Raw genomic sequence first — 14,708 nt, 5'->3', positions numbered from 1 at the left:
ATATCCCCATAGTTTCTCCTTCATATGTTCTGTTGGAAGGGAATAACACAAGCTGACTGCAGTGTCGCCTCGCATGGTATAGTGAGGAACCTTTTCAGCTGGAGGCCTCTGTTTGCTCAATGGCAGCCACCTGTGGATGCTGCGTGTCAGTGATGGGTGGCGTCAGAGGCAAAAGTGTGTGGAGCAACAGGTGTGATTTTTAACCTTCGTACAGTAAACTCAGAAGTGTTTACATACACCCTCCACCCATCCCACATCTGTGTCCTTCATCCAGACAAGCCAGAGGCATGGTCACAGGTCAGGGACACATTGCTGCCAGGGAAGAGCAGAGCCATGGAGGGATCAGGAGGGCCAGGTAAAGAGGCTTGGAGGGCTGCATTCAGCCCCCAAATCTGAGGTTCTTGCCTATCACTGCTCTACGTGGAAGGCATCTTTTTCCAGTGGCAAAAGCCAAGGGTGGGAGCCCCTGGGCAAGAATTGGGTCCCTTGTCTGATCCTCTGACCCAAACGGTTGACATAATGTCTTCCAAGGCAAAATCAAACATTTCCATTTGCAAAAATGTCATGCTTTTTACTTGTGCCCCTAACTTCTATTTCCATATCCCCGTTTCCTAGATTGCACACAAGCAATCTCTTGCCTGCTATATAGTTCAGTTGATGGTGAAACATGGTCTTCCAACTACTATAACAAAATTGTAGGGAAACAAAAAAAGAGGCAGCCTTGTTGTATGCTGCTGTGACCCCCTAGCAAGTTAGGTAAGTTTCTAGTTCTAAGAAAGACGCAGGGAGTTTGAAAAAGTAAACAACTTTATTCCTGCAGCATGTGAGGTGGTACCAGCTGAAATGAGCAAATAGCATTTCCCTCTTCCTGCTGCCCCTTAACCAGTAAATTAACCTATGAAAGTTGCAGTTGTGGAATGTCAAAAAAATATGGCAGAACCGTGTGAATTTGCTTAAGGTTATTTTGTCACAAGAGCATAAACTTGCATCTTTTGGGTTAAAGCTGTTCGGCGTTGAAAGCTGGCAGGAGCACTTAACATTGGCTTTTCAACACAATGGCGGCTGTTCTGGCTTGGCCCCTCTAGTGAGAGCATTGGGCCTTTCCTGTTTTATTGGAACTCTGGCGAGGAGAGTGATGACTAGCCTTTAATCTAGTGCACATGCTCTGTTTTTGAGAAGTGCTCTTGTTTCTGGTACAGTCTTTTAGGATACTTTTTTGCAAAATGAATCCATAGGTCACTTTTTTATTAGGAAGGTGAGGGAGCCGCTCACTCTTGTTGGTGGCATTCCTTCTGAAAACAGCAAATAGGTCTATAAAGCCATTTTACTACTGGCCATTTTTAGGAAAAATGTGTTTACTTTGATTGTGCAGGCCTATAGAACCCAGAGAGCATATTAAGAAGAGTCTTGCTGGAACAGCGCAAATGCACCTGCATGCGCACGCACACACACACTCACTCTCACAATCACATTCGTTGCCCTGAGCTGCTATTGTTAAGTAGTTGGGAGCCAGACCTCCTTGCTGGCTTGCAAATCATATAGAGATCTGCTTTACACCCACCAACGGAGAGGGTGAGGGTCGATTCTGCACAATCCATCTGGCAGGAATCATCAAGGATATATGCAGAAGTCTCTGGATCACGTGAGAGTGCAATGACATAATGCTGCCTTGCGGAGTCCCCTGTATCATTCCTTTTGAGCGAAGAGCGGGAGCTTTGGACCTATAGGAAAAATAGGACATATATGAAACCCCCCATGATTCAGTTTTCCTAGCCTCCCTTCCCCATTCAGGTAGAAAAAGAGGCACTGTTGATTTATAACCGAGCATGTCACACAGAGCTATTTTGGGTTGCTGCGCTCTTTGGGGGGATCGTGGTGGAGATTTCAGTGGAATGTGGCCAAACCCCAGACTGTGGCTGCGCCTGCCTGCAGGAGATGTAATTCAACAGCCTCCGCTAACGAAGCGATTGGTGTAACTTAATGCATCAACAGCGAGGGGTGTGCGCCAGCCTCGCCTGGCGAAGTCGGAGGCGGAACACAGATTTGAGAATGCGGCGAGTACCGGTATAATACGAGGCGAGATGGGTGTGGCCTCTCGTGTAATAAGGAGGCGTAACTTTTTTCCCCCAAGCAGGGTGTGGCCATGGCTTTTTAATTATTGGCTTTCCCTATGGAGGCGTGTCCTTTCCCTGCGTTGCGATAGGTCACTGGGGCCCTAGAGTGTGCTTTGCATGCTCATTGAGATTGGCTGGTTGGAGGTGCGCGTCCTTGTCTAGGCCTGGAGGGGGCGCTGATTGCCGGGTTAAGGATGGTGCAGCGGCCGTGGAGGCGGCGGCTGCCTGGGCTGTGAGCGCGGGGGCACCGGCAGGCATGGGGCGGTGGCGGAGCCTGCTCCGGGCACTCGGCTGCTTCATCCTCTCGCTGCTGCCGTTCCTCGGGGCCGGCGCTGCCGCGGATCGCCCGCTGCAAGTGCTGCACGGTGAGATGGATCACTTGGGGGTGGCGAGGAGGAGGAGGAGGAGGATGCAAGCGGGCGGGAATGAGGGAGGGTGACCAGAAGGGTAGGACTCTGAACGCTGGAGAGAGAAGGGGAAGGCTTCTTCGCTTGGGATGCTCGGAGCTGGAGTGGGCGGGGTAAACCGGGGGGGGGGCGTCTTGGAGGAGCCAAGGAGCCCATTCCTTCCCGGCTGGCAGAGATTAGGGGCAGCCCCTTCGCTTCCATATGGCAGCCCGGAGCTCCGCTTCCTGTTTTTCGTGCACGCTGGAGCTCCCTAGCCCTGGTGTCTCTCCCCCCCCCCCAATAAATCTGTATTTCTTTCCGCCCTGAGGATTGGAAAAGTATCCTTGGATGAGGGTTGGGTTTCGACTATTAAATATGGTGGGGGTTTGGGGAGGGGGAGGTCGCTATTGGAGATGGAAAGGTGGTGGAAACGAAGGAAGATGCCGGCCCCTTCGCTCTAACACTTCCCGCAGGTTGCTCTTTCCCAGTGGGAGGCGGTGACAAGTGGGGATCCCTTGGTGGTTGTTTTTTCATTTAAACAGCCCATGTAACACGTCTGCATCAGTTCTGCTGGAAACATGGAGTGGAGCATCTCCCCACCACCACCACCACGGGCTGAGAGCCTAATGCTGTCTCCCCACCCGCTTTCCCCCTTTTGCTTCGCCTCTGAATCCTCCAGAATTTTCCCTCGGGCTTTAGGGTCCTGGCTGGGTGTTGGTGCTGGTTTTCCCCTCCCTCCACCGGCCCCCGTTGCCCCCTTTTCCTTGCACAGCTGTCGATGTAGTTTTCTACCCACACGCGCCCCACTCTCCCATGGGATGTTTTCCTCCTTTTCCCTGGTGCGGGTTCAGCCCCCGCCAAAGGGAGATTGTCACCATTTTGCGTGGTAGCCTGTCATGTGCACGTCACAGCGTTGTCAGCCTTGGCTGGCTTTGCCTCCCCTTTCTCTGTTCAGCTCCAGAGTGGACCTCTTCTCCCCCCCCCACCTTCGTGTTTTCCTCCTCAATTCAGTCACTGACGTCATTCTCTCTCACTGGGCCTTTCTCTTCACCCCCCCTTTTCCAGCCTGACCCAGCTGCCTGTTGCAAACATCCACTGTGCTCCTTTAGAAACCTCCTTCCTTCCTCTCACTGGCTGAAGAAAGCTGGGATGCTGAGAGGGATTCCTTCTGGGAAACAGCAGAGCTCTCTCCATCAAGTGCTATAAAAGTGCAGAGGAATAAGCTTAGCTTGGTACCCTCTCTGGGCCTGGTTATTGATTTCGGCTTCCTCCTTCTTGGCAGTTCCTTATTTGCAAAATGAATCCATAGGTCACTTTTTCTTTTTAATGGGGTTGCATCAGGAAATGGCGCAGGAAGGTCAATGTTCCTTTTTCCTTGCAGCTCTCAAATTTGGGCAAATCTGCATCTTGGTTCAGTGCTTCAGTAGCACTTGGCTGAATAGGTTGGATGTACAGCAACCCCTTCCACTAAAACCGCTACTCAGCCATGCACTGAACAAATGTGAAGGTTCATGAATCTCTTGGATGTTTGCTCTTGGACCACCCTCCTTTGCAGGCTGTCTTTTATTAGATGCCGCTCTTGGGTGGGGGGCATTCAAGAGGGCAAGGTTGTTGCTTGTCAGTTTTGGGGAAAACTGTTAATGTAGGTTGCTGCAAAATCTTTATTCCATGTTCAAGGAGGGAAGTGAATGAATTGATCTGCCTTGTTGATGAATTTTGATATAGAATGATTACTGGAAGCTTTTCACCAAATATAGGTTAGGTGCTGAGGATGGACTTCTTTGCTGACCAGTTTCCTGTCCTGCTTGGCAGTGAGGGTGCATTAGAGACTGTGTGGTGGGAGGTGGGAATGCTGGAATGGGGGGAAAAATCCCTCCGTCTTACCCAGTGATGACCATGGAATATGAGTGCATTGCTTGGGCCATGCGCCTTTAATGCACAGGAACCACGAATGACACTTGTGGTGGCATGGAGGCTTGAGTTGTGGCCAGCTTGTGTGCACAACAGGGAGGCCAGATGGTATAAAATCAAAGGGCTGAACTGGCTCATTTAAGGGAAGGGTTGGATAGGCCTTATCACTAGCCCCAGGGCATGATGCTAATCTGCGTGTGGGTGCTTTGCTGGCTTTTTGTATTTAAAACTTGACCTGTGCTTTCCCTTGACCTGTGGGGATGCTGGTAAAGCTGTCTGAGACTGGGCTGAACGGTAATGAGCATGGGTTAATATGGGGGTAAAATTAAGAGATTTCCACCACATTTAGAAAATTCTGCCTGGTGCATTTATAGACATAGAAGGCTTGAAGGCAAAAATATTGGGCTTGATGTTTGTTGTTCAACCAAAGTCCTACTCCCTCTACCTCCTACAACATGTTAGAAGTCTAGATCAGTGTCAATGAATAGGATGGTTTTTGGCAACCTACAGTAATGTGTCAGAGTATGGTAGATCTGTACCTTTCTTTCCTGCCAAAAAACCACATGTCAGCATTCATATTGCCGTGGGTGAAGATGGCAGAAGCATTTCCTATTCTTCTGAACTTATTTGCACAACTCATATAGCACTGGTAGCCCTTTGGATACTGTTGGACTACAAATCCCATCATCCTTGACCATTGGCCATGCTAGCTGGGGCTAATGGGAGTTGGAGTCTAACAACAGCTGGAAGACCAGAGATTCTTCACTCCTGAAATAATGAAAAAAGGGTGGCTACTGATAACCAGTTACCCAGTGGTTAGCTACCATGATGTGCATGTAACCAAATGGCAAGCTGCCCACCTATATTGTTCTGACAACTGTTGAGGAAAATCTTTCCACACTTTTGCACATCATCTGAAATCTAGGGAAGAGGAGGGGAAGTGGAAAGGTTCTTCTTGTCACATAACAGGTCTATAGACAACCAACTTACTAAATATAGTGGCAAGTTGTTATTTGTAAACTTAGACAGCCTTGTTTATTCACACAGCAAAACAATAGCACCTGTTTTATGTAACTCAGACTCCATTAAGCACTGGCGTATATGGTAAAGAGTGCTTTCCAGGTTAGATTTGACATTCTGTCGCCCTACTTGCAAAATTGTGCAGTAACTGCGGAGAAGAAAATGATTGTAGAGGCACTGAGCTGTGGCTGCACAAGAGTGAGACCAAAATATAGAAAGGTAAAATTATTTGTTTGGTCACCAATTTGCAAGAACATCTCTTTGATCCTTGCCAGCATACTCTCTACCAGACTCCATAGTTCAGATGGGGAGATGGTTTTGAGTGCAAACATTATGCTCAGAAATAAAAGAAAGACCTGTCTGTCTGTGGAAAAGGAAAACTTATGCAACATTACCTGCCTGAAAATGGATCTGAAGTACAGGAGGTTGTGACCAAACTGTGAAGGCATTTTAATGAGGTTTGGGCAGCTCAGAAATGAAAACTGAGCATATTCTGCCCTTATATCGTTTGTGTACATGCTGTCCCTGACATTGCCTGTTATTTAAGTGCCTGAATAACACACAACACCTAGTGTGTCTAGTTTTCCCCTTAGCTTTCCAGCTGCACATTTTGTGTCCATCTACATACTAAAGAAACTCTGCAGAAGCCAAATAACTCTTCCCTGGTCAAAAATCAAAATATTGCTCATGAGCCTATTTCTCCCTCATTCACTTTCTAAAACCCATTTCTTGCCCTTTGAGAATCCTAATGTGGCAGAATTGTTTCCCTGTTCTTTATTAGCTGCTAGGAATTGAACACCAAGTACTGTTTACAGGGGGAAGGCAATTGCAGCTTGAGCAAGCATTTGTAAACAGCAAGTTTCTCACGGCCTTCCACATTTTGACTAGAAGCCAAATCCTATTGCCAGTACAACATCTGCAGTGATATTAATCTCTCTCTGTATGCATGTGTGTGTGAGTGAGAGAGAGAGAGAATGTATTTTTAATGTAGCATTAAAAATATATCAAGGTTTAATGAAATACACTTTAAAAATAACTCTGCATGTTGGGCATACATATTGGGTGTACACAATGTGTATATTGTGGGTTTGCTATAAACTTGTTTTTCAGTCAGGTTCTGGAGTGCCCTATATCCCCCATCATGTTGTTGCTCTTTTACTTCTATGTGTGTCAAGCGGAAAAGCTGGGCTTTAAAAATACTTCAAAGTCTTCTCAATCTGTTTGGAGTGTGAGGGTTTGGGTAAGAAATCTGGCTGTATGATACTAGGAGACCCACAGAAAGACTAAATCAGGCTTTTTACTGTCCTGGCTTGCATGCATTCATAGGGAATACTCAGGCTACAGTTCAGGAATGAGGCAGCAGTTCATGGCTTGAGAACAGCCTTGCAATGTATAAATATTTTGGTCTGTGGCTTCCTGAAGACTCCAAGCATTGAGGAAGGCCAGGAGCATTTTAAACACAGTGCTTGCACCATACCAACTCTGGCTGCACCACAAATGGAACTTCCTGTCTTCAACTATTTCGAGAGTTCTTCTCTATGTCTATGGATTTCAGAACTGGGGAAATAATGATCAAGCAGTCTATCTTGGGATCTCTCTCAATGCAAATGGAGAAAGTTTTTAGCTCCTTGATTATTGGAACAAACCAGGCTGCTCTTCCTCTCCATCTTCCCCACCCCACCCAACATGACAAGCGACTATTTTCTAAAGCTATTAGCCCATTTCTTCCTTTCAAAAATATCATGGGGCAATTAGTTGCAAGGCCAGCCAAATTAATCCAAGATGCCAATTGTTATGTTAAAAAAACAACCCAAAAATATTGGTATTGTGGAAGAGCCACTAGCTGAAAAATAGCCCCCCCCCACCCAACCCGGCCCAGTTGTATGTGGGGTTTGAAATGCACAGCTCTTCTTGATTGGAGACCCGAACATGGTCCCATGTAGTCAGAGATATTCTCTGTGGACATTTGGAAATGCCAAGAAACATGCTGGTATTTCCCCTGGCATTTCATTTGTGCGTAGGATCTCAAAAGGAAGAAGAGTGGGTTGCACTGCAGCAGATGAAAAGGCTTGGACCAATGAGGGGTATTAAGGTGAAACCATGAAACTTGGAAATTGCTTCGTTGTAGGGGCTTGGAAAACCTGTCATTGTCTTTTTGAACTACCCTGATCTTGAGCCCTGTTAGCTACGCAGGAGCAGCATACTCCTTTGGTTAATATAAATAATGTTCTACTGGGATAAATAGGAAAGGATGTGCAGAGAGAGGATTGTAGAAGGGACTTCCTTTCCTAATTAGGAGCTCTGCTTCGTCCAACAGTGTGTGCTCCTCCTCCCCCTTGTGGGGAACAATGCTGCCTAACACCTTGGTGGTGATTCTAAGGAGCTGCCACCTGCCGTCTGTAGAGATTGAGACCTATCCCCAACCAGCATCTTTTGACATTTTGGCTTAAATCTCAGTTTGAATGGTCCATATTGGACTCTGCTGAACATGTAACTAGGATTTGCCTAGGACAGGTGTGCTGACAGAGCCAGAGCCATCCTTGCTGTGCTTGGCTGCAGAATCCCATTCCTCTGGAGGCCTCTGACTCACACCGACAAAGACGTCAGTGGTAGCGCCACGCAAGTGTGTTGCCGCGGCCTGCTCTGACTCACTAGCTGGGCAGCTGTGCTATTCATTGTGGATGTGACTGAGGGGCAAAGAGACCTACTATTTTTGTGCTCTGGTGCTCTGCAGCCTATACTGCTTTATTCTACATTTCATGGCATTATAAATGAAGAAGAGAGAGAGAGAGAGACACAAACTACGTATCTACTTTTGAGACCATTTCTCCCTGTGGATGTGAAACCGCCTTCTAGCAACCTGCCTTCATGGGCTGTCCCTTGCACCCAGCATTTGCCAGGGCTGGGTATTGTATGCCCATGTCCCCCATCTGTGTAAATTATAATTACACGCTTTTGAATCAGATGACCCCCATAGCTTTCTCTCCAGTCCTGATACCCGTAGCATTAATCTGTGTAGTTCTGAAGCATTGGAACACCAGGAATGCCAAACAATCCGTCACAGGTCCAGAGACTTCTTTGTGTGATTCATAGCCTCTCTGATTATCTCCTGATAGAAGATCTCGGCGGGGGGCACTGCTTGTCATTTTCAAAGCCGCTCTGGGTAGCTTTTAGTAAGAATAGGAATAAGTTAACCCCTGGGCTTTCCACTTGTGAGGTGGGCCCCTGGGACAATTGTTTTATTGTTTTATTTTAGCTGTTTGTATCCCATCTTTTAGGGCAAGCCCACACAAGAATGTTTACAATAAGAAATTATAATTGGTGCACACAGTTCCAGGGAGGGAGGAAATTCTGAAGCAGCCCCCCCCCCCAACTTGTTAGGGCCAAACTAGAATCAACCTTAATTGTGTGAGTGCTGTTAATGTGCATGGGTTTTGTTAGACAAATAGCTAGCTGAGTGAAGCCTGCTGGGTAAACATTTAGGGCCTAGGGAGGGTTAATTCTCTTATCTCCCTGCCAAGGTCTGGATGCTGCTCAAACTGCTATCTGCATTTCAAGGGAGCATCCACTGGTGCCAGTGGGAGCTTATGAGCCTCCTCACCTTCGCTGTCCCCCAGTAGCTCAATTTCCCTATCTGCTGCTTTTTATATAGCAAAAACACACTGGGTGCCTTCATGCAATTAACATCACTTTTTAGTTTTTCCTATTACTAACCTTACTAAGGAGTCTTTAGTGAGGCACAGTACACGCTCAACATAACTGTCTAGCCTCCCAGGGAACGATTCATTTTGCCACTTCTTTCATTATCTTGTATATGACCTTTTAATTGTTGAGGGGTTTTTTTTAAAAAAAAATATATTACCACTTTGGATTTTGTCCTTGTTAGCCTCCTTCTCTATTCATTTAAAAAATACTTTTTTTATTATGCCCTTCTGCTTTAACAAATCACTGAAGGCAGCTCATAAAATTTTAGAACACACATGTACATAAAACTAACGATAAAACTGTAACTAAAAACAGCAGTAAGATCTTCAGTCCAAAAACTGAAAAGAAAAGAAATATAAGCAGCAGTTGTTCATGCTTAAAAAACACCCCTCAATGCCTTCTGAAATAAGGATATATTCACAAGTCACCAAAAGCAAATAGCTAAGTGAGCTTTCCAAGGAAGAGAGCTCCAGAACTGTGGCTGCAATAACTGGAAAAGCCCTGTCCTTTTGGTTCAAAAAGGAGGATAATAAACACTTGGACAAAGGGGCAGGAAGGATGGTTCTAAATTAGTTGCCAATACCACGCCTAGCTTGGCTGTGTAGATATTGTAGGCTCAGGATTATTGGTATAGTCTAGCTAGCAGTATCTGTATCCATATTGGATGGGTGAGCTACGTTGTATAACAGTGTTTTCTCCTCCCAGAGAATCAGTGGAAGCTTCTGGGGATGTTCACATTTTACACGGCAATCATGTCTACTGCTTATATAGCAGTGTTTGCCTTGATGATTGCCATAAGATGAAGTGTGTGTGTGTGTGTGTGTGTGTGTGTGTGTGTGTGTGTGTACACACAGGTGATTGATATCTGGGAGGGAGCAATGTCCATTTTAAGCCTTGTTGCACATACTGTGTGTCCCTGTGCCTTTAGAGAGATGGGTCTGCTCTTCATGATTCATGGTAGTTGCTGAAAGACACAAACACACACATGGCAGGCATCTGCTCCATAAAATATGAATATACCCTTAGGGAACTTTCTTAGTTTATATACTTCATTCTACATCTCCCTCTTGTTTGCTATTAAATGTCATTTTCTAAATGTTTGAAAGCTGTGCCACCATTTGAGGGGGGGGGGGTTGGGGTTGGGAAAGAGTAGGAAATATTGAAAACTTAACAAAGGAAAAAAAGACAGCCATGCCCTTTTTGTGTTGGTTTTGCCTCCATAAAGGTATATCCTAACACCCATGCATAATATCTAGTAATTTCTGAAACAGTTCTTCCAGATATTTTTAACTGAGATTTTTTAATTGAAACTTTGCTGCACAGATATTTTGCCTGATTCCTTGACTCTGTTTATTTACTATTATAAGTGATAAGACTCAGCTAATGAGAGAGAGAGGTGCTCCAGCTTTACTCTCTGTAGCAAAGCCATCCTAATATTGGGGGGAATAGGGAATCTGTACCTGTTCTTCAAGTGGACTTAATTTCCTTGCCTCAGTTGTGGCAAAGATTGGGGCTGGTAAGTTTCAGCACCATGGCTAGCTCCTTGCAGACAGCTTGAGTCTGACTTTTTGCTCAGCAATAAAGCACCATTAACAAGTTTTAAAGTTCCTTTCACATCCTTCATTCACTCAGGGTTTAGAAAGGAATCCAGGTGATGTCATTATCAAAAGGTTGGGTTCCTGTATTGTCTGTCAACCCTGCCCTCTCCTTTTTCTTTTTTAAAAAGGCTAATCACTAGCTTCTTTATTCAGTCATGGTGACCATTGCTTATGGTATTCCTGAATTGTCCTTGAAGGTGAGGGTTATTGCTGGGTTAGATATAGAATCATTGTGAATAGATTATTATTTAACTTGTTATTATTGTTTAAACAGTTCATTTACCACTTGACAACAGTCACGTCTAAGCAGGGTAAAATAAATACCATGTAAAAAAGAGTAAGATCAGACTTCAGTTTAAGTGCCTGCTGGAATAATAATTTATAAAGTCATCAGTAGGTGCTGGAAGTCCAACAGGAGGCCTGTCTGACCTCTACTGGAAGGACATTCCATAAAATTGGGCCCACAATACTGAGCACACTGCTCTTTTTGGATACGACTCACGCATCAGTGACTGCACCGTGGCAATTGAGTCCAACAAGATCATACGTATGTAAGGACATCCTGAAAAGGTAGAAATAAATGAGGAGTTCTTTTCATTTGAAATATTGTAATATAATTTAGGTCTCAAAATACATACTATTTGCAGTAGCCAAGTAGATTTGAACCCCTGCTGAAGCAGTCAAGCTGGACCATCTCTTCTTATATGAATCATAATACTGTCTCTCTGGAAAACTCTGGTGTGTCTCTGTCACTCTCTTTCCAGGCTGCCTATTTGACAGGAGACTCTGCTCCCAACAGGAAGTCTGTGTGCAAGGTAAATAAGCTTGGGATGGATTGGAATTAAGGGCATTAAGACCATAGGGAGGAAAAGCTTCTGTTGCTGCAGAGTGTTTTACACTTATTTCCCCTGCTGTGTTAAAATATACTTTCTGCATTTGTTATTGGGGGGGGGGGAGGACCACGTGTGCAACAGGCTCTGATCTGGAAGCCTTTCTGTCCCAAGAATGGGACAAGTGCTTGCCTCTTTTCCATGCTGCCATGTTTCCTTGAGATACTCCTCGATGCTTCTCATATTAATTACAGCCATGTTGTGATTTTGGTCCATTTGAGCATCTAATGGTAGGAGGAGTGACTGCATGCTTACCCTCACAAGACAAAATTATTTCACTTTCCCTGTCTCGTAGTGGAATCAAATTCATGTTTGCCTTGGGCTAAATCCCACTGAATTCAATGAGGCCTACTTTCAGGAAAGTGTATTTCAGCTTCAAGCATTTGCATATCTAATTATCTTAAGATGGACATTTGTGATATTTGTTGGGAACATTTTGTGGTTTCCAGTGTATTCACGGGCCTATATTGAAGCTCCCCATAAGCCTACTAACCCCCATCTCGTCTGCCTAGCTGTGTGTTATTCTGTGACCCTCCTCTTCTCTTCCCCCAATCTTTCCACCCTGAGTTGCATGACCACTATCTCCTAGTCATGTTATCTTTGCAGATGGATTGTTTGGTCAGTGCCAGGAAGGTTCCCTTCAAGATAAGCCGTACTTCCAGGTTACAGCCTCTGTGCTCCAGCGTTTGCAGGATGTGCTACGGCATCTCATGGCACAAGGTAAGTGTCCGTGCTTGAGGAGGAGGAGGAGAATTAACGTGGGATGAGGGAAATGAGCCAGCTCTGCACAAACCAGGAGAGGGAATTAAGAGCACTCTATGCTCCTTATTCTAGTCTTGGCAACATTACTTGGGAGTCTGTTCAACCCCCCAGTACCACAGAACCTTCTACCGAGTGAGACCATTGGTCCATTTAGTGCAATATTGTGTGAACTGACTGGCAGTGGCAGAAGCTGTCAGGGTTTCAGACCAGATTCTCTTCCAGCCCCACCTGGAAATGCTGTGCATTGAACCTGAGATCTTCTGCATGCAAAGCAGATGCTTTAGCACTGAGCTATGACATAATGCTATAAATGCATACTATAATCAAGCACATCTAACATATGCTCAGACTATGGGTTCCTCCAAGCTGGATGTTGTTGTTGTTGTTGTTGTTTTGGTTTTGGTGTGTGTATTTTGCAATATGTTGTTGAGGCAATAATAGTGCATTAGCAGTGGACTTACACCTCAATCCATTTCATTAGTTGTTCTGCGATGCTTCCCCAAGATTGCTGCTTTATTGCACAACAAAAGCAGGACAAAAAGTAAACGGGAACATTTATGGTATACCGTAAATAGGTGCAGCATTTCAGCAGGATGTTGTGGGACTTAGAAACAAAGCAGTGTATCTTCCCCAAAACTTTTGCAGGCGCAAACAGTATTGAAAGGAGAAGCATATATAACAGCAACATTACAATTCACAATAAAAAGGATGGGACCCTGTATTTTACTGTTTGTCTCTGGCAAATACCTGTCCCTATATTTTGGGGGGTGCCGTGCTAAAATATTTAGTCTTAGTTTCTGCGGCTGGTCATTTTTTGGAGTACAGCTGCTTCCCAAGGATTGGGTGATATGCATAGTTTCAGCGCTGGATTCAATACTTGGCTATTGTGGCCGTGCTTTGACTTAGCTCTCCATCTTCATGGCAGGTTTATCATGGCAGGATGACCTTACCCAACATGTGATCTCCCGGGAGATGGAACGCATCCCCAGACTTCACCTTCCACCTCCTTGGGAGTCTGTAGCTGAGGACAGGTAAGGGGAACAGTTCATTTGGAATAGTGAGCTTTTACTTGAGTTGCTGCTATTAATTTTCAGCCAATATCTGCTTATCACAACTGAGAGGGGGGAAATGTATCTTGGAGAATAAATGGGAACTGCCTTGTTTCCCAGCTGATAGTCATCTGTCTGTCACTCAGAATGGCAATTTTTAAGAAGGGACAACTCAAACACAGGTCAAACAAACAGAGAGAAGTCTGTGCTTCTCTCAACCAAGATCCATTTATCCACATTCAAGGCAAAGGAAGCTGTTGTAGGTGGTTTGAGATCCGACTCCAGTGCTCACTAGTACAAGACTAATTTCAGAGCGGAACACTCCTCTTCCAGGAGCTTGTAAAGCTTGCAAGACATTTAGAAATGTCTTGTTCTTAAACTCTCAACGTAAGAACCACCTTTGAGCAAATGTTAAGGCAACATTTTATTCTCTCAACGTCTATAAAATCTCTTTCACTTGCTTCTTTGTGGTGCTTTTTCTTTCTGTACACAACTGTTATGAAGGCAAAGACTCTTGAGAGCCCAAGAAATAAGGCAGCAAATCATTGTGGAGACAAACTCAAAAAGTGCCAGGAAGAGAACTGGAAATGGCAGGACTCAAAAATAAACAGAGACAGCCCACGATGAGGTTTGGAAACTCCCCATGATGATGTCCACAAGATGTCCAAGCAGTGGCCATTGATGCAAGAACACTTAACTGTATCAGGATGGGGAAACTTCCCTACAGAGAGTTAGAGGCACTGCCACTGATAATATTGTAGCATGCAGAAAGCACATCTTGTTGGACTGGGAAATGTGAGCTTCTAGATGCCAAGCTGCATATGATAGCATAATATATTGCCCATGACTGTTCTCTTTTCAGGTTCCTGCCTACTCACCTGTCTCCCAGGAGATCCTCCTCGCCACCAGAGCCTGCCTCCCTCCAGACAGCTCATCAGCCCCCTCTCCCTCCAGTCCTCCTGCAGCGGTACCTGGAGCTGCTGTTGGCTTCTCAGCCTGAGCTAGGCTACAAGGAGCCCTTCTTATCTTCATATCCACATCACCAGGTGTGTCTCAGCAATGCTGCATACAGAGTACGGGGGAGGAGCCTGCACAAAGAGCTGGAAGGAGAGTCAGGGGCCTGTCCTGTGATTTGCAAAGTGGCCCGTTGAAATGGAGAGAACAGAATGTGCTTAGGAGGCCTACATTTTACTGAAGGGTTGAGTAGGAAGGAGTCACTTCAAAGCCTGAGCAGAACTGTAACTGCTGATGATAGATTTTGGACTGCAGGCCA

At 45.4% G+C, this 14,708-nt stretch overlaps 1 protein-coding gene across 3 annotated transcripts in view; it reads left to right on the top strand.

The window, feature by feature from the left end:
* Window positions 1–2,204: 2,204 nt before the first annotated feature.
* The window catches only part of PTPRN (protein tyrosine phosphatase receptor type N), a 34,541-nt gene continuing 22,037 nt past the window's right edge, over window positions 2,205–14,708 (top strand). The window contains exons 1-5 of one of the 3 annotated variants that reach the window (XM_035126833.3): window positions 2,205–2,479; window positions 11,499–11,549; window positions 12,231–12,344; window positions 13,312–13,417; window positions 14,298–14,481. In XM_035126833.3, the coding sequence (XP_034982724.2) occupies window positions 2,371–2,479; window positions 11,499–11,549; window positions 12,231–12,344; window positions 13,312–13,417; window positions 14,298–14,481 (564 nt within the window). In that variant the 5' untranslated portion in view covers window positions 2,205–2,370. The remainder of the gene's footprint in view (window positions 2,480–11,498; window positions 11,550–12,230; window positions 12,345–13,311; window positions 13,418–14,297; window positions 14,482–14,708) is intronic. The other 2 variants (XR_015946109.1, XM_088652906.1) reach the window with 2 other exon arrangements.

This window comes from Zootoca vivipara, chromosome 1 (genome assembly GCF_965207765.1).
Source record: "Zootoca vivipara chromosome 1, rZooViv2.hap1.1, whole genome shotgun sequence".
Classification (NCBI taxonomy): domain Eukaryota; kingdom Metazoa; phylum Chordata; class Lepidosauria; order Squamata; family Lacertidae; genus Zootoca; species Zootoca vivipara.
The sequence above is the reverse complement of the archived record's forward strand: the minus strand, read 5'-3'. Positions and strand labels throughout refer to the sequence as shown.